This window comes from Fukomys damarensis, unplaced genomic scaffold (genome assembly GCF_012274545.1).
Source record: "Fukomys damarensis isolate Sample0158 unplaced genomic scaffold, DMR_v1.0_HiC HiC_scaffold_39, whole genome shotgun sequence".
NCBI classification, from domain to species: Eukaryota; Metazoa; Chordata; class Mammalia; order Rodentia; family Bathyergidae; genus Fukomys; species Fukomys damarensis.
The window spans coordinates 108,803,612-108,824,113 of NW_022900951.1; the positions used below are offsets into that span (position 1 = coordinate 108,803,612).

Genomic DNA, 20,502 nt, shown 5'->3' on the forward strand with positions numbered 1-20,502 from the left:
CAAAGTATAGGTTCCTGATGCTTCACTGCAGAACACTCTATTTTTGAGAAAGGTTAACCCAAAGTATCAAGAAAACTTTTGATATTACTGAATAACTCTGGCCATTCTAGTATTTATTCTACCAGTGCTTTACTGTTGTAATTGCCTACAAATTTGTTCACACACACACACACAGACACATACACAAAGATCTAGTGGACTAGAAATAGCTATTCAAACTGGAAACATTACAACAAAGATGTACGAAAAGTAAATAACAGTTCACATTCAGGCTTGATTCTACCTGATCAAGAATAACTTCAGCAATATTTGTAGACACAATTATCCTGTTCAAGAATTTCTTGATAGGGACCTCACTACACAAACATTGATAAGATGATTCTATAGAAAGAGAGTCCTGACTTTAATCCAGGATTATTTATCACAATAAATTCAGCAACACACCATTTAGATAAAGATTTTACACATGGGTTCATTTGGAGTGAGCACAACTCCGAGAAGCCTTAAAATGAATGAGAAGCAGCGCCAAAAAGATTTCAGAATTATTGAAATTACAGTGCTCTGAAAGCATCTGAAAACTAGATCTTAACAGTGGTATTTCATTTGGAAAAAATATGCTTTGTTTAGTATGAGTTAGACCCTGTTTAAAACCTTTAAACAGTAGAAGGTAGAAAAAGTTTTAAATTTTAAAGATCTCTTAAATTACATGAGCCCTGTTCTACTTCAAAAGCAAATATTTTTACACAAAATCGCCCATGGTGAGGAGAGGAATTCTTCACTGTCTATAGTTTGGTAAAATGTATCATCAGTTGATGTTGTGTTTGAATAGATCCCTTGTTAAAATCAGAAGAAAATGAAAAGTTTTGTGTTTCATTTGATGTTTACACTATGTTTAGCCAGGGGGAAAAACTGTGCTTCCAAGATTGGGTTTGAACAGTGTATCGTACATCTTTTAAAGTCCACATCTCTCAGCCATAAGCTAAATGGTCACATTCTATATTTTCATTTTGTCTCCATTCCTAATTTAAGAACTTCTTAAAATATCTAAACAGCAATTTGAGTCTGGTTTGGCTTTTGGATTTCATAAATAGTCCAACCAAAAAAAAGAAAAAGACAATTTAATTACATATTGAGATTTGTTTCACCCACGCACAGTGTAACATTTCACTGAAAGGCAACTGTAAAGGCAACATCTAAACTTTTTTAAACTTCCAAACTGAAGGAAGCAGGATGTGTTGGGACGCTTTTATCTAAGATATGCCTTGTTTTGGGTGGCGCTTTGGGAGAAGTGAGCACAAGCTTCTCAGCCACTTAACGCCATTTCTCTACGCTGCCTATGTAGTCATTGGTGCCATTGCTGCTGTTGCTATCATTCTGCTCCTGGCCTGGGTTCCGTTTCTGGTTGGACCGGTTCCCCTTGTGGCTCAAATCCTGACTCGAGTTCTGAGTCAGATTTGGAATCAGATTCTGAGTCAGATTCTGATTTGCATTGAAATTTGGGTTCTGACTCTGATTCTGAGTCGGATTCTGACTCTGACCTCGGCTCTGGCCCTGGAAATGGGTCTGAAGGAACCTTCCCTTCAGAAATTTGCGCTGCTCCTGACGCTTCCTCCTGGCCTCCTGATGCTCTTTCTGCCTCATAAACTGATACCTTTGCAAAAAGAGATCTTTTGCATAGGTGTACAGCTCCATATCCAGAAAATTCAATCTCTCAATACGTTTTTGGACTTCCTCATTGATCTCTACACTAGAGGCTCTAGTGGTATTGTATTGGGTAAACGGCGAGATAAAGTTCATGTTGAAGGTCTTCTCAAACAGATATTGGGTCTTCCGCTGAAACTCAGTGAGGCCAAAGAAAGCCATATGCTTCAGGTTTGACTTGGCGCTTTCCAGAAGGACCTTGTTTCGCTGCTTTTCAGGCATGACAGAGAGGTTGTAGCAGCCTACTAGGGTCAGGTCGGAGAGCATGCGCACCTGGCGGTTGTTGGCCAGGTTATAGGGACAGTCCATGAACTCTTTCAGGGGGCAGCCAGACCAGTCATCGCCAGGATAGCAGCTAGGCAGCTCCTCGGAGGTTGGGGGCCTTCCGTCACAGACATGCAGGGATGCTTTCCAGGTCGCCCCTCTCTGGACATGCCTCCACTCACTCAAGTACCGGGACACTGGGTCTCGGAGGATGGTGATGTAGTGGAAATTCCTACGGATAAAGCACAAGGACCAGGAGTCAGAGACGTGGGTGACAGAATAGAGACAGGGAGGTGTGCGGCAAATGTGATGTTTGCTGGCCAGTAAAGAAGGCAAAAGGGGAATGACAAGGACCCAGTGGCATCTGTCATGTAAATTGTGCTTCAGTCCCCTCTCTAAATCCCACTGGCTTGACCAGATTGCTAAATCCTCCACCCAACTTGCTGACACTGTAACTAAAATAGGTAAACAAAAAAGTCATCGACTCAAGACTTTGACCTTGTCGTTCTTCACTCCTGTTTTCTCCTCCCTTTTTGTTGTCCCTCGCCAAGCAATGGCAAAATCTCAATGAGGTTAGTGGCTCAGAAGGCAACCATTTTATTTCACACCCTCCACCCTAAACCTCCATTAACCGATTATGAAATGGAGACTCCATGAAAGCCAATAATTTATTGATATGAACTGGAAAATTGATACAAGAGCTCAAATTCTAATCTTTCTTGTTAAATATTTCCGAGTATCCATTCTAATCTGGAAATCTTATTAAAAAACCAAAATTGCATGAAGGAGTGTCTGATATGATGCTCTTGGTCCTGGGTGTTGTCACAATATCACAGCTCACACATTATGGAAATGGAATGCAGAGACGGGCAGAGCAGCCCTAGGCTTCCAGAGATGAACACTGGTAGTCACAGACTGAAATACACATGGTAGCTGCCAATGGGCATGTACGCAGACAAGTACCTTAGTGTCAACCTTTGCTCCCACGGCAATTTTCCAGGATAGGAAAGTTAAGTCTCCGCCTTCAAAATATCCCTTTTCACTTTGCTTTTTTTTTTTTGTACCGTGGATCGAACTCGGGTCCTTATGCTTGCCAAGTAGGCAATGGAACCTCTGAGCTAAACCCCTGGCTCCTATGTCCCTTTTCTTTACTCACTGAAAGGACCTGAGGATGCCAGTAACTGTGGGGCCTTTGCTGTGTGATTATCTTTCCTTTTGATCTGCAAACAGGTAAAATTCTTTGCTCAAATAGTAGACTAGCAAACATGCAGGCCACACGCTGGCATACTCGCACTCATACTTAGGGAGTGTACGTACATGCCACACCCCAGAAATCTCAAAGTGTATGACTGGGTTTAGTCCATGAGAAAAAAAGACCCTGTGGTTGTGCTTTTCATGAGAAATGAATTTCTGCTCAGGTGCAGAAAATGAAGGATGAGGTCACTGAAGGACATACTGTGAAAGGAAAACAGCGGTAAGCACTGAATCTTAGCATTTCGTTTCTTAAAGGAAACTTGGGGAATGGCTTCAGCTTTTGTGGTTTATCTGTCCCCATCTGACAGGCTGGTGGATGGTTCTCTATGTGCACATAGGGAGCCAGAGGGAACTTTCTTAGTCACCCGGCTGACTGTGGAACATTTCTCCCAGTTCTTTGGTTTGCAACATCTCAAGCCTCCTGTGATCTATCCTCTATGCCTCGACCCCGTGCATGACATTTCTTCTACCTGGCACAGGCTTCCTTCTTTGACTGGACAATTCTATTCATCCTTCCAGTCTCAGTCGGAGTGCCATCTCTCCTTTGAAAAATATCCCTTTCCCCTGCTGCTGTGGCCATGTTTCCCTCTGTTGCCATAGTGCTTCCATACTTAGTCTTTGCTAAAACATTTTCCATATGGAGTCAAAATTACTCGTTTGCATCTCCACTTAAACTCTGTTTTCTAGAACTAGGTCTTCATCTTATATTTCTACGGCCCTCTTCCCACCTCTTCCAGTTTGTATCTTTTGCCTTCATACCTGGAACGTAGCAGAATCTCAGCTACTCCTTTAACTGCTTATTTAATGAACTATTCTGGGGAAGAGGAAGGAGAGAGCTGGGGACATGTATTAACACACACACACACACACACACACACACACACACACAAAACTCTGCGTGATACCCCAAGTGTGTTGCAAAAATAATAGGAATGTGATATTTAAAAAAAAACCCTTTACACGTTTTTTAGAATAAACAAACGCTGGACACAGAGTAGTCTGGGAGAATGGATGAAGAGAATGCCAAGAATACCTTAATTTATCTCTGTACTTCTAGGACTTGACCTTTCTGGTGTTACTAAAATTCATCTCTGTGAAGACTCCCTGCTATAGAGTACCAGCTCTCATTCCCCCGTAGCTTTTCACAATGAAGATGGCTACTGTACCCATGGACTCCCTCCTCCCACTGCTAATTTTGGTATTCATTCATTTATCCATTATTCATTCATTAAGTCATTTCGTACATATTTATCAAGCATGTATGCTAGGCATGAGGAAATAGTTTAGTGGCAATGCGTCTAATTATTTGGGAAAAAGAAATTTATTTAGTCCAGTGACACATTTGGATTAAACTTTTAACTAGCTTTTCCAGGCATGCATTGTAATGGGAGGCTGTTGGGTGATTGAAACTTCCGTAATTGAGTCACCTTCAGGCTTAGCTGATGGGCCTCCTGCCCTCATTTATTTGAGTGATTTAAGTCTACAGCGACATCTTCTGGTAAATCTCGGAGTGCTACAGTGCAAGTCTGAGACTCCCAAAATTTCATCCTTGCCTTTCTGACCGACCAGTCAGATCCTACTCACCTGTGAGTGTCAGAGTCAGTGTTTTGTATGCATTAGGCTTACAAACATGTACTGGTATGGCCAGGTTCCACAGTGAAGCTGCTCAGGGTTTGACAAATATGTACTGAAAAAATGAATGAATATCAAAAGTAGGAGTGGAAGGAGGCAAGCAACACAGGGAGACAGGCAGACACTGGTAGTCATCCCTCATGTTAGGGCTGTATGATCCAGTACACCTTCAACCTTCAGGCTGCCAAGTGGCTATAGGTGACAAGGACAATCTCAGTTGTACATACGCACACAACACACACACGCACACACACACACACAGAGCCCTGGTGATAACAGCTACCTAGTCTCAGGTGACAGTACTTCTGGACATTCATGAGCTTTAAAAGCCACTTCCTTCTAGGGAAAATAGTCTCACAGGCCCATACTACCCCACCTGGGAAGTCTTGATGCTGCTGGGAAACATGACCCCATGGGTGGAAGGAAGATGTGCAGAGGGGAAGTCCAGTGTCCAGGGCCTTCGGGAATCCCACTGGAGTGTTTGAGCGGGCAGGCAGGTAAGACAACACCTTGAAGTTTTATAGGATATAGGACCCTTACTCTGAAGGAAGAGGCCTGCAAGAAGATATCAGAGCAACACAGGATTCGAAAGCCCAATATGACAGGAGCATAGCTGGATTGGGGGGCACCAGAGACAGAAATAGAGGCACCATTCTTCCAGATCCAGCAAGGTTGGTGCAGCTTAGGACTTGCTGCCCCTCAGCATCTACTGTGTGCCTGCTGGTGCTGAGATGGGCCTAAAACACGGAAACCTAAGGGCAGTGGTGCACTGCAATGTGCCGGCAACAGGTGGTGCAAATTCAGAGTGTGACGAAACTCCATCGCACAGGTCTTTCGTCTAGCCCTGGCCAAAAGATAGGTGAAGACATTGAGTAGCTTTGTTTTGAAGGAAAAAAGAGAGTAGTGCATCTGAGACAGAAGGAGCAGCATGAGCAAAGGCACTGAGGTGACAGCCAGCCCACTGTAAACATGGGAGAGAACAGCGTTAAGGATCCCTTGGGGAACTGAGGAGGGACACATAATCCAGGGCCTGGTTGCACAAGGCCTCAAAGGCTACATTAAAGAATTCATATATATATGGGTCAAATTACCGTGATATGTATAAGTATGTACAATTATGTAACTTGTATCAATTAAAAGTGAAATTTAAAATGAATTAATCAGGCAAAACGGAGATTTGGGGGGGGTACAAGGGATCAAACTCGGGTCCTTGCTCTTATGAAATAGGTGCCAGAAACACTGAGCTGAATCCCCACCCAAAAAGGAGAAGGTTTTAAAGGGTTTTAGGCAGGGGAGCAACACGATGAGGAAAGGACATTATGTACAAGGAGTGGAGATGGAATTAGGGACATTAATTAAGAGGTGGGGCTGACTAGAGAAACGTTGAGGGGGTAAAATGAACCAGATTTAGTGACAAAATGAATGGGGAGGGAGAAGTCCAGGATGCTTCCAAGGTTTCTGGAGGAAGGTTTGTAGTGCCTGTGGCACAGCCATAAGTGGAAAGTCAGAGGAACGCTCCGAGAGCAGGCTGGGCTGAAGGTAAAGATAAGGCGTGGCCAGCAAAAACTGGTATTTCCAGACCACGAGGGCCTACTTAGGGATGTGTTTTGAACTCTACTTGTGTAGCTCTGGATATCTGAAGGCAGCATGGATGTGTCCCCCGGGCTTCTCCGTTTTATGCTAACTATGGTTTTCCACCATTCTGTAGGCTGCTTCCCGGTCCCTCCCTTCCTGCTTTATGGCTCCATACATAGCCATTTTCCTACAACATGGCCCTCCAGATGTGATCAGATATGATACAAGCAGGGACCGTGTATCATCATCGGCCCCATCTTGACACCATTCATCTTCACGTGGCCTCGAATCCCATGGCCCTCTCAGGCAGCCACACCACACCACTGATGTCCGCTAAAGGAAACCATTTCATTTTCTCACATATGTGGAATTCTGAAACCAAAATCCACATTGTCCTGGGCTGATGTAAGTTATTTGTGGCCTTGCCAATTTTTCTTTGTTAAAGGAAGTATGAGCCTGTCAAAGTGCATTTGGACTCTGACTATATCCCCCAATATCTTCACCATGCTTTCTTCTTTTTGTTGGCAATTCCTGTAGCCAGGCATTGATCAACACAGAATATGATGCAGGCAAGAACATGGAGGTTGCTAGAAATCTCCCTTCAGGCTGCTATGGACTGATTTAAATTTTGAATGATCAAGGCAAGTGAAACTGCAGGAAAATCATAGGCAGGCTGTTTCACTCAGTAGTAATTGGACAGGATTATCTAGTGACCAAACATGGCACCTCATTAGAGTAACTAGGTTTCACATCTTATAGTGGGGATCAGGTCTCTCCATCAGACACCTGGGTTAATTTAATGACCAATATCTCAGTGAATCCATGTGCCCATGGTGCCTATACGGGCACAACACAGTGAAAGTTTTGCCACTTTCTACTGCAGAGCAGGTTTCCAGGAAGCCTTGAGTTGAACCAGTTTGCCCTGCTTTCTTTCTGGCAGCCTTTAAGAATAATTGTAGAATGTGCTAGGAATGCAGTATCCGGGGAGTGTAAGGAATTGCTTGATATAGCCTGGGCCTTGGTCCTGTCCTTCAGAAGTGGGGAGGGACTGTCTTAACATCTGGCGTTAAGAGAGCAACTGCCTGGGACAGCCTAGGCCTTATTTCTCTCTAACCAAGAAGCACAAGGTCCTTCAAAGCTTTTCCCAGTGAGGCTTATTGCCCAGGGCTGCCTTTCCCACACTGCACAGGGAGTCCTCAGCTGTGGGGCCTGTGGGGTCTGCACAGCTGGGACTCTATCAGCCTCAGGCATTTTCTTGAGCCTCAGAGGACCGGTTCACAATGGATACCAGGCTGCTTTTCTCCCTTGCTGCCTATCTGTAAACAATAAATTCTCTTCACTACCTTGGGGCCTGTGTCTTGAGTTGGTAACTAGTGCACAGGGAACTTGCTTCACACCTACAAGTCTCAGCTAACTCTGGAATGGCCTCTCTTTCTTCTCTATAGGTAACCTGGGAAACTACTTCAAAACTTCACTAAATGATTGTCTCTTCCATGAAACCTTCCTCTGTTTTCCTGGATGAAGTAAACTGCCCCTTCTCTGCACCAACTACCCTGGCATTCTCCTGTTGTGAAGTTTATCGTAATATTCCCCCACTGGTCCATGAGCTCTGGGGGTGTGGGGACCATGCATCGTTTATCAGTGTAAGCTTCTCTTGGCTTGGCCCCTTGTCTAACATAAAGTAAGGGATTAATAAAAGATTATTGAATAGATGCAATACAGAGAGTTTAGGATAGGCAATAGATTCATATCTTATTCTTTGATAAGGAAAAGCCACTAGATGTCACTATAAAATAACAGATGTAATATTTTATCCCTGAAATGGAACATTTTATGAAGATCCAGTTATTTTTTAGTTCCTGTACCTCATTGTGCCGCAGTCCAGTTTAAAAGAAGGCTGAAACATTTAAGAGTATTAAAAAATAAGTAAATGGATAAGTACGAGAGCCATATTTTTCATCCTTACTTTAAGAGACCATTCAGAAATAAATACCTGAGCTCTAAATCACAGAATTCTAGCCTTGTCAGAGCAAGAAGAAATCTTTGAGACAGCAAATCAGCCTTGCACACAGTATAAGGACAAAGCCAGCACTTTCTAGGTGAGGAAATTGTGGCCCAGAAGGAGAGGGAAAGATTTACCAACAAGTCACAAGTTTCCATTAGCCCTTGAGAATCAATCTAACTTCAAGGAGTATTTTTGGGCTGAAGGTGTATATTTTTTAGTAGACCCTGTTTTCGTGTCCGTTAATTACTTAGGATGACACATTCAACCAGGCCCCAAAGAATTCACTAACTCTTGGAAAGGGAAAACATTTGTTTGCCAAGAGGGGGCACCTTCTCCTAGCAACTGAGTTGCAAGGAGCTGGGGGCACTATGTGCTTGGCGTTTCCACACTGATTCCCACAATCTTATGGATCGTCCTATTATTTCCATTAAGAGGGTGAAGAAAATGAGATGCAGAGGAGATGGTCTCACACAGGGTCACGTCTCAAGTTAAAGTAAATGTGTTTCAAATGGAATCTAGTTCTCCCTGAATCTAGAAACTGTATTCTTTCCACCAAAGTCTGGGACACAAACCCAGGACTTCTGGCTGTAAGAAGAAATGAAAGGAATTGTTTTGAAGTATGGCCTCAGAACCAGCAGCATCAACATCATGGAGGAACTTGTTAGAAACGTGCGTGCCTGGCTCCACCTACTGAACCAGAAACTCAGGCGCTAGGAGGCTTGGTGCTCCGTTTTCACCAACCCTGTTAAAAATTGTGATGTGCAGGTGCACAGACACACACACACACACACACACACACACACAGTAGTGTGAGAACCATTGCAAAGGCATGTGGTTTCAGAGATCAGAAGCTTTTCAGAGATCCTAGAGGCACCCAAACCAAGTGAGCCCGGAAGAGCAGGCCCAAGCTCCTCCTTGTGTTCCTAGGAGAAACCCTGGGGATCCCCTTTCTGGTGAGGACCAGTCCAGGGAACTTGGCCTGAACAAAGTTCTGAGGATCGTGCTGTAAATATTTACTTGCCTTTGAGGCCACTGGTTCACAAAAGGCCATGATACGGTTTTCCCTGCACTACTCAAAGGGGAAATAAATATCAAAACCATTTTTTTGATGGAAGAAGACCAGCAGACTCAACAGCAGTTAAGGTCACAGGAGTGATCAATAAAAAGTTCATTTATGAAAGGAAACACGTTCCTAACCCAAATCAATAAGAGTAAACACTTTGTTATACCTGTAGCTTAGTTTGTATGTTTTTTTAAAGTTCAGCCTTTGCACATACATCTTGTTCTTGGAGTAAGGATGAGTAGTAGAAAAATAAGAAGCATGGTTGGCAGTGCTAAGAAAACTCTGCTGATAGTGGGGCTTATGTATGTCGTTAAGTCATTATTGTTGAAGGTCTGGTCTCTGCCCTCAGCTAATAATGTTTCAACCAACCGCACAGATCTGCCCGTTGCATGTAAATAACTTGACCAAAAGGAGGAGGATGGCTTTCTGATCAAACAGCATTAATATGTAAGCACAGATTAAATAAAAGCATTGCCAATTGAATCAAAGGCAAACATGCCTTTAATGGAACTGGATCCCTCCTGCCCTGGAGCTGCTGTTTTAACTGATTTTCTTGTGGGATTCCTATATTGGCAGTCCCCAAAGAAGAGTTCCACGTTGTGATCAGCAGTAGCAGCAGCTTCATAAAACAAGTGGGGAGCGTCTTGCGGGGACTACCTTGCAGTGGGTGGACACTCATTTAGATGTGTTGCTTGCAGTACATTCGACACAACAGTCTTGTGGCTTAGTGCCCATTGCTTTAGTGAGAATGGTGAGCCATCACATCTGTAGATAGGCTCCATGGAGCAGTGATGACAATCATGATTTCATGCGACTGTCTTCTTAGTACTGGAAAGACCTAAATGATCTGGACACGGAACCTCTCTCCTTTACCTCTCCAACTTAAAGGCCCGAGCTCATGACTTAGCCAGATTTCCAGGGAAACTCGGGGGGAGATAGGGAGCAGGACTAATCCTCAGTAGCCCACTGATCTACAGGACAATCAAGACTTTCACTGGTTCATTCAAGGGACTGACGCACCTCCTGAGGAAGGCACAACTTATTCCAGGCAGAGCACCTACTGGACACAACAACTCCAAGAACCTGAGGGGCTCACATTCACCAAACAAACTACTGTCATATGCTATATATCTGTCAAATATGGGCCACGTATACAATAGTGGTCCCACAGATGATAATATAGCCTCAGTGTATAGTAGGCTATACTGTGTTGGTTTGTGCTATTCCACTCTTTTAATTTTTTTTTTTTTTTGCAGTACTGGGAATTGAACTCAGCCTCCACATTGAGCTACATCCCCAGTCTGTTTTTTTTTTTTGTTTGTTTGTTTTTTTAACTTTGAGGCAGGGTCTCTCTACGTTGCTCAGACTGCACTCAAGACTTGCAATCCTTCTGCCTCCATCTCCCAGAGTGCAGGGATTACAAGAAGCGGGCCACCATGCCCAGCCACAAAAGTAACACCTTAATAAACTGATTCTTTCTCTCTCTGATTAGCTAAAAATTCACCTATCTGTGTACTTTGGGAACACAATGAAGCACAAATCAGCTTTTCTTAAACAAAAGGATTTTCTTGGTGCCATTCTTTTCTTTCTCTTATAAAGCAGGAAAATGATGTGCTTTTTTTTCTTCATGGACAAAAAAGACTTCTAATGCCTCTAAATTCAAATTCAAGGTGGAATTTTCACAAAAGCAGTCATGGTGATATTTACTTCTTTTGAAAAGAAATCACTCTCCTGCTTCCCAAAGCCCAGTAGGTTCCAAAGTACATAAATTTATGGGTTTCTGCAAACAAAGAAGAAGCTGAGTTCTTTAACAAGATGTGAAATTCCAAGCTTTATGACTCATAGTCACTAACCTTTACCTAGAATCTACTCAATAGCTTCTCATCATGAAATGTTCTGCAGCTTACTCTTACCTCCCCACATTTTTGGAATCCTGAAATTGTTTTGTGAGTCTCCCATCAGGGTGCTTTTGAGGTGGCAGGGACTTAGGTAGCCCGGCCCCCATGAAGGGATATAAATTGTCCTCACTTCCTCTCTGGAGACTCCTCTCTTCTATGTGACATCCCCTGTAACTGCTATCTCCTGAGGGGGGCATCTGTAGCAGCCAGGGTTAGGGGTTGGCTGTCTTCATCCTTCTAACACTGAAACAAGAGTAGGCCAGGGAGAGGTAGAATGGTGAGTTCCACACCTCAGGGGATAGGGGGAGGTCGGGAAATGTTTAAGTGACCCCACTGGCTGCCATGATTAATGTCTTGTTCCCTTGCTCTTTGGATGACCTCTCTTCTCTCTTCTCTCTCTCTCTCTCTCTCTCTCTCTCTCTCTCTCTCTCCCACACACACACACACACACACACACACACACACACACGCACAGTCTTGATAATTTTCTAGGACTTGCCTTACACTTGAGATCCCTCCATCTCTGCCTCCTGAATAGCTGGGATTAGGGGCACCACACCCAGCTTTCTAGTATCTCTTGACTTTGGAACCCATTGCTTCTTCCCTGCCTTTTTATTGGCTAGTTCATCCACTATAAACACTCCATGATCACCACTAGAGAGCCATAAAACTGTACTTTTGTGACATTCAATTAGGGAAAGGGCATGTGCAAGGAGCGGACCTAGTGTCTTTTCAGCTCTGGAGGCAAGATCCTTGGCCTTGGGTTGAAAACAACTGCTGAATGGATTCCTGATCAACGAATTAAATTTGAGTGGCCTAGAAGTTGCCATAATTGGAGCTGTAGTCATGGTGATGAAGCTGTATGTAAATGGCACCTACTTCCAAAGAACTGAATTTAGATGGAGAGATGAGTGAGAGAAGAGGGTAAAGGCAGAACACACAGTAGTTAAGCATTAACTGTGCCACCCAGAGGCTAAGTGGAAACTAAGTCAGGGTTTGCTGTGTGCTGTGGCCATCAAGGAAGGCTTCCTGGAGGAGGAACAGGTGGCATTGCCGCAGAGAATAGGAAGGATCTGGTTAAGTGTGTGCAGCTATGGTGGTGAAGGCAGAGGCAATCCAACATAGGCAAACAGCGCGACAGAGAGGACACTAACAAATGACATGACTTAACAGGTGCCGGCAGCTTTCTCGGAAAACCTTTTCAATAAGTGCTGGTGCCTTCCTTGGAGCCTCTGTGCATGTAATGAACAGGGCATAGGTTCTGGAGCTGCTCTGTCCAGCACGGTGGCCACCAGCCATGTGTGGCTAGTGAGCAACTGAAATATGACTGGTCCCAACTGAGAAGTGCTTTTTTTATTGGTATACTTTTGCTGTACATAATATTTATATTTGTTGAGAAATTGGAACAAATATATCATATCTTCATTATTTTCAATCCTCTTCCACCCTCCCCCATCCGGGAAGCACTTTAAGTGCTTTTAAGCATACTAGATTTTCAAGACATGCAGACAAAATAGCTCATTAATTAATTATTTGCACTGATGATGTGTTAAAATGGTAGCATTTGGGGTATACTGGTTAAACAAAATGTCATTTAAATTAATCAGCAGGAGATTAAAATTACCTATGTGACTTGCTTTGTATTTCTGTTGGACAGTGCTCTTCTACAGCCAGAATGCCTGGGTTCAAATTCCGGCTCTGGTTGTTACCAGCTTTGTCATATTGGACAAATAAACTTAACCTCTCTGTGCTTCTGCTTTTCCCATTTAGAATGTGGAAAATATCAGGGATCATTAGAAAGAAAAAAAAAGAGGTACTATGTAGAAGTTTCTTAGAAACATGCCTAGAACATAACCCTCAACAAATATTAGTTACTATTACTGCCATTATCGTAATACAGATAGGTATATTCAGCAAAAGGGTGTTACTCAACCTTGCTAAGACCACAGAGCTGTTTAGGGACCGTCGGCAAGTCTGACTCCGGAGCCCCGACTCTTGCTCCTGCCCTGCTGGATGCCCCATTTGGTCTTTGCAGCTGCATTTCCAGGTGTGTCCATGTCACTAGCTTATGTGCCCTCATTCACTGGTTACCCACTCTCACTTGGGCATGTGCCCCGGCTCAGGAGGCCCCCAGGCCAGGAGCGTGACTGTCCTGGTGGGAACAGGAAATGTGAGGTAGGAGGCAGCTGCATAGGCCAGGATGTGGAATAAGGGTCTAACCCTGTAGGTTTTCAGAGCCTCTTACAGGCCTTACCAATGGGATTTGAGCATTTCAGAGACACAGGGCCTAGCAGTAGGTGTGCAGCTGGCAGCCATCATAGCCCAAGCATCCCATTCCACAGATGTGGACACCAGATAGCCAGCTCTGTGCCATCCCCAGACTGCGTGAAGCACAGAGACACATGGAATCGTTTCTTCAGAGACTTTCACAGACACAAGAAATCAAGTAATGGGGATTTTTCACATGGTAGGCACTCCATAAATACTATTTGAGGCAATTTTGAGCCTGCTGTGCATGCGCTGCCGGGGAGGCAAGCACCTTGAGTGTGTTGTGAACAAATCGTTAGAGGAAATCCAGTCAGGAAGATGCCTGCTCTCAGCATTGTGCTATTTTCTAGAGCAGCACAAGGGAAAAGTTTCCCCCTAAATGAAGGTGGCCCTTCTTAACCCCTAGGTTGATTTTAATAAGCTCTAAGATTGTTTTAAGGTGCCGAGAGAAATAAAGTGCAAATCCTGGCTTTGTGGGGGAAGCAGACCTCCATGACCATTTAAGCTGCAAAGAATCACAGACATTCAGAATTTCAGGGGCTGGTGGGGTCATGCCTCCTTTCCCCTGGGAGGGTTTTTCTTCAGATATCCTGGCTACAAAAGGCAGAATTACTGAATAACATGGCTGGGCTGCATGTGTGTGGAAATCAGCATTATATATGGTAACGAGCACAGCCTTGTTCCTTTACAATGGTAATACTGGGAATAAGAAAACAGTGGATGAATCTGCCATCAAAGCTCCCTACCTGAAGAGTATGATGCCAGCCTGGTGTGAGTACAGGAGGGGGCACTGAACCCAGAGGGATCTTGTTTGAGCAGAAGAAATTACTTGGCAGGTTATCTTGATGCAGAAAGCGTGCAAGAGTACCAAAAGTTCTGTGCCTCAGAGGCTTAATTTTCATAACATAGATACAGGAAGCTGCATTTCCTTTTTAAGGCAAAAGAAGGTCTCCCCTGGCCTCTGGTGAAGCCCTGGGAAGTCTGGGGTTAGTGCTTTCACCACCTTTCTCCACTTTCAACAATTTAACATCACACTGTAATGTCCCCCAATACTAGAGCAAAAGCACTTCTATACCTATCCAAAATGTGAGAGAATAGGAAGAGTAGGTCGAAATCTGATAATTATGCACTTTGTAAAATGTAAGTTATACTGTGGTTCCATTTTCTTTCATTACATCATAAATATTCCACAATTTGTGACAGAATAGAGAATTTTTTTCTTTTAAAAAATGGCACTTTGTACAAGTTCTATCTTGTACAAAATGGGACTTTATTATTTCATGGAAAAGGTACAAGGCCATTTTATTTGTGAAAGTGGGGAATGGTTCCCTGAAGGGGGAGCCCAAAAGCATTCCACACCCTGTGTACACACTGCACTATAGGTTACTCTCTGGTCCAGCCAGGGCCATGTGGTACGTATGTAAGCTGGTCACCTGATTAAAGGTAGGTCCCTGAGAAGGAGACCGATAGGAGCCACCCATCTTCTACATTTTGCTCAGATGTTTGGCAGGCTGACAACCACTATACCAACGTGAACCAAAGCCCAGAGATGAAGGATAGAGACATATCTAGGGTCACGTAGCCAGTTTATAGTAGATCTAGATTCCCAAAAGCCAGGATCCCAAACCATGTGTCTAACTCTGCTCAGTTTTTTTGTACATAATGCTCAATGTGACTGTTGCATAGTAGTCAACTTTTAGGAAATGGTATCCCCTCTGATTGAGAGAAGCTCACTTATTCTCCACTGTGAGATTGGAATCCTATACAGAAAGAATCAAGGTCAATTCTCACCCTTAGAGATGTATGTGACCTTGGCATCCCAATTCAAGGCAAATTCCAGAAGGGAACACCAATCTTGACCTTTTACATTAACCATTAATTCTGAAGATGTGCCAATGGGAAATCATGTTCATGTACGTGATGGATAACCCACCTACAGGGTTTCCCCTCCTGATTTGGCCTTTCTCCAGGGAACTGAAGTTCACTCACAAAGACAGTGACTCACAGGAAGGTGGATTTAAGGTCACAGACAACTACTTTAGATGACATTCCCCTTCCCACAGTGGTTTTAAAGAAAGGCTAGCAAAGAAAATCCATGGATATCAGATCCTAGGAAAAGGAAGGAGAGGAGGGAGGGAGAAAGCAAAGGGAAGAGAAACAGGAAGAGAAGGGGGAAAGGAGGCAGGTGGGCAGGTTGGTAACAATCAGAAGTATCTTCTATCCTTAGTCCTTCACCAGTCCAGTAGAGTGTATAGGACAAGATATAGCACTCCCATTTTACAGATAAGGAAGTTAAGCCTCAAATACTCAACTCCTAGGACCAGAAGCCACATCTTCGACCTTCTCATTCAGTGTTTTCTCACTACTCTCTCTTGCACAGTGCCTTACTTTTCTCATTGCCAAGACAAAATATCTGACAACCAAAGTTAAAGGAGGAAAGGTTTGTTTAACTAACTGTCTGTACAGATTATAGTCAGTAGTTGGCTAGCTCCAAGGCAGGTAGTATGACAAAGGGGCATCACAGAGGAGAAAAAGTCCATGGCAGACAGCAAGCAAAAGGCAGCAAGGCACAAGCAAGTGGCAAGCGACAAGCCCCATCTACAAATCTTTCTGTCCTTTGTATCTTACCTAGGCTACCTGTCTTTAGGGTCACTTCCATAAAGCTCTACCTGTGACCACACGGGGCTTTGAAGGGACATCTAGATACAAGCCATAACATAAGTAAGCACCAAATGGACATCTCAACAGTCTACTTCTCTCATTAACCAGGCTGTTAGCCTTAAGAGTCAAACTATGTGGCATTTTTCCCATCTCTCAGCATAGAGCCCAGAACTTTATAGGAACCCAAATTCGCAGAGCAACTGATGAAACATCTACCATAAGGTCTTGAAATTGCCCAGAATGCTCCTTCTTGCCCTTTCCTACCCCTTTGTATGTCAATTTTTTCTTCCAACAATCAGAAACAAGGGCACCATCCTCATGCCATGCAGGCTCACCCTCCTAACATCACCCCTTCCTCTCTGGCTGCTGCAGCTGTTCAGGTGCCAGTGTTGGCATTTCTCCAGCCTGGGAAGACTTCTATACTTACCACCTGGAAGGGTGAAGAAGGCCCTTCTTTCCCAGCCTATCCTCACTGATGCCTTTAGTTGCTGTTTCTTTCATCCTTTACGGCAGACAGAACACCTCACTCTCCTACATTCTCCATCCCTATTTCTATACCTCACCCTGCCTTTCCCCACTGGCTCTCTGTTTAGGCTGCTCAAATATAAAGAACGTGATTAGAAAGCCCGCTTTCATATAGGTATCATGCATAGAGCAGCACAAATGCACATTTCTGTTTTCAAGAGTCAGCCCTAAGGGGCAGTGTGGTACCCTCTTCGCTTAAGGTGGAATTTCAGACAGCACTGGGGCAAGTACTACCGGGCAAGGAGCCTTCCTGAAATCATAGCCTGTAGGGAACTAGTGATGATACCCAGGCAAAAAGTTGCTTCAACAGGAACTGAATTCCATTCTTTTCACACACACACACACACACACACACACACACACACACACGCACGCACGCACGCACGCACTCACGCACAAGCGAAGAAATTTAAAATGAGACTCTTTGGTGACAGTTTTGATCAAGCTTTTTTTCCTTTTCAGAATCATGAACCAGTCATGAATATAGTAAGTTAAAAACAGGACTTGATTTCCCTAGGGCTATTTTTGAAGTCCCGTTGTTCCCTAATCCTACTTCCTTCTATTTAACATTCATGAGTCAAGGTGTGACTAGAAATGTGTATGAGAAAAACACATTGACCTTCACCTTGTATGTGGTGGGAAGAATGTGTTGACAGTTGAAATATGGGCAGGTACACTTTGGACAGGCTGGTGTGGCTGCTCTTCAGTGTACCAGGTTCAGTTCGGTTGCTAAGTAAGTCACCTCTGAGAGTCTTAATCAGAAATATTTCTAATTCTCAGTTCATTTTCAAGGGTTAGAGAACTATTATTCTGAACTTTTTTGAAGCCATCACATCCTCTTTCATCTAAAATGCTCTCTGTGGCAAAGATCTTTTAACAAGGCACATTAGCTTTCTCTCCCATTAGATCCTCATGACAAGCCTATAAAAGAGACAGGTCCAGTCCGTTTCAGAGACATAGACATTAGTGCACAAAGAGGTGAAAGGTCAAATAGTTAGTAAGTGATAAAGTTACATATGACTTAAACCCATGTCTAGACATACAGACTCATTTTGTGCCCCATGCCACTTTGCTTATTTTATTTGAAAATGAAAGGAATTTTGCACGACACAGTACAGAGCTTTCTGCAACACCCTAACCAGCCTTGTAACTAGAACCACCAGCTTTGCATAGTATCCCGACTTCAGGGGTGCTGGCAATCCCATCTCAGAGTGGCCAGAAAGCCAAAATACAAAGTTTATCCCTTTGATTGAAGGATCTGTCTGTCTCTTGTGTGTGCGTGTGTGTGTGTTGAAGAGAGAAATGGGAACGGGGAGTGGAGGATCACAAGCTATTAAAACTCATCAAATAAAGAAGAACTAAGTGATCTCTAAGATATCTATCCTATGGGTTTAATAATCAGATTCCATACTGGGGCAGGGATGAGGTGAACTAGAGAAAAGGGTGCATGGGGCATGAATAGAGCTGTGTATTGAGTTCTGAGGAAAGAGAAGGCAAGAAGCAATACAGAGAACTTCAAAGGTGTACTTAGTTACCTTAGAAATTTACTAGGTCTGAAGACCTGTCAAGAATATCTGCTATAAAAATACATGTGAAAACAAAGACATGAAGGACAAAACATAACATTTGAACTGCATTTAAGCATAAGATTTTGCAGAGAAAATTGGACCGGATTTTAGTGGACTCATTTGTCATTAAGCTATTAGCTTGAACGCATATTCATTCCATCACTGCTCACATATGCTAAGAATTTGAACTATGGCTCACAGTTCATTGTATCTTTGCTCACACTGGTGGCTCCAGAAGCAGTGTTGCCTGCTCTACCTCTCCATCCAAATAGTGAGCAGGGAACCCAAGGGAATGAGTTCCAGGATCACCTCAGGTACCCAAACCTACATGTAGACTCAAGTCTACAACATGGTGTAACATTTGCATCTACAACTATCCTCTTCTATACTTGGAAATCATCTCTAGATTACTCCTAATGAAAATTAAAATTCCATAAATAGTTATGCTGTGCTGGTTAGTGAATAATGACAAGAAAAAACTCTACATGCTCTAGATTATTTTTTCCAAAGACTTTCTGTCCTTGCTTGGCTGAATTCACTGATGAGGGAGAGCATTGGCTTCTGCTTCTTTGTTCCTAATGCCAGCCCTAAGCTGAAGCAGACATGTCTTTCTCTGAAGTTCCAGAAAGGGCTACCAGACTTCTCCAAGGGGACCCTGTTCATCTGAGTTTGGAACTCCTGTCTCAGTCTTCTGTTCCTTTCAAGGTTGTAGACATCTTGGAGAGAGGACAGGTCCTCTTTCTGTCTCCATTCCTCTCTTCTCGGGGTCCTTGCTAGGACAGAATCTCATAGAAAGAATAATGCATTGATAAAGGCTTTGAAGCTAAGTGTCTTTGGAGTCAGAAAGTTCTGGAAGTAAGCCCCTGCTTGTGTGAACCGCTAAGTCTCGGTTTGCTCCTCTGTAAGCACACATTTCCCCATCATGATTTTTCGATGGGCTGACCCACATAGACTGCTTGGCACAACTGTAAGACACCTGGTGCACATTCCACAATTCTTCACTGGTAATGCTGTTTTGCTCTTAATGCAACGTGCAGCTCTCTGAGGAACCTTTTAGCAATAACCACATAGAGCCAATAGCCCAGAAGGAAAGGGAATCACATGTCTGGGCAAGGGTTTGTTCAGTGGCCTGAGGCACACTATATTTACAGTAACACTCACCCCTCCAAATGCTGCAAAAGTCAGGAACGGGTTTCAACTTGCATTTGATATTTCGGGGGCCCACACACTGAATGTTACCGAAGCTTCCATTCCCCGAAAAGCAGTTTGTAGGCATGAAATAGCAGCAGTTTTTCATTTTCCAGAGTCCACTCACCCTTCCAAGAATCTCAGTGCCTCATTGATTCATAATACAGTGCATAAAGATTTCATTTTTCCTGCCCACAGTGATACATTATGGAGGCAATCTGTTTTGCCACTGAAAAGTTTGCTTAGTAGAAAAATTCGGAGTTTTGACATTCAGGAAATTACAGTCATCTGTAAAACACGATTGATGTGCCAAGGCTAACATTTTCATTGCACTCGCGGAGCCAGAATAACTATGATAAAATATGTGTTGCCCCCCACACATTTCAGGATCCTTTAAGGAAACATTCGTTAGCTCAGAGGACCTCTGCCCAGGGCTCCTGTGCTACCTCAGAGGTGCCAGGGAGCTGCTCCCCATTCAGACCAAGAGCTGGGTTCTAAAATCCAGTGATGCCTCAGCGCATCTTCCTTCCCGTTCAGTGCTGGTCTAAAGATGGCAGCTATTTTTCCCTCACTGCCAGAACTGAGTTTGTATTCCACACTCCATGTTGCCACATAGGCGCAGGTATAGATTAGGCACCACAAGAAGCCAAAGGTTTACAAAAGTGAAATTAGATTGTTGTACATCTTCCTACCATTTAAATTTGTGTCGTGTGTGTGTGCGTGTGTGTGTGTGTGTGTGTGTGTGTGTGTGTGTGTGTGTATTAATAGGAATTGAGCCCAGGCCCTTCCAATGGAGCTACATACCCAGTCCTTTTTGTTTGCTAAGTGGCCCAGACTGGGCTCCAAATTTTGATCCTCCTGCCTCAGCCTCCCAGAGTGTTGAGGTTACAGGTATACAAC

General features: G+C 43.7%; 1 protein-coding gene across 4 annotated transcripts in view; it reads right to left on the bottom strand.

Annotated features, from left to right (window-relative positions):
• Window positions 1-954: 954 nt before the first annotated feature.
• Window positions 955-20,502, bottom strand: part of Hs6st2 (heparan sulfate 6-O-sulfotransferase 2) — a 283,233-nt gene continuing 263,685 nt past the window's right edge. For all 4 annotated transcript variants that reach the window (XM_010614302.2, XM_010614299.2, XM_010614300.2 and 1 more), the window contains one exon: window positions 955-2,197. In XM_010614302.2, the coding sequence (XP_010612604.1) occupies window positions 1,312-2,197 (886 nt within the window). In that variant the 3' untranslated portion in view covers window positions 955-1,311. The remainder of the gene's footprint in view (window positions 2,198-20,502) is intronic.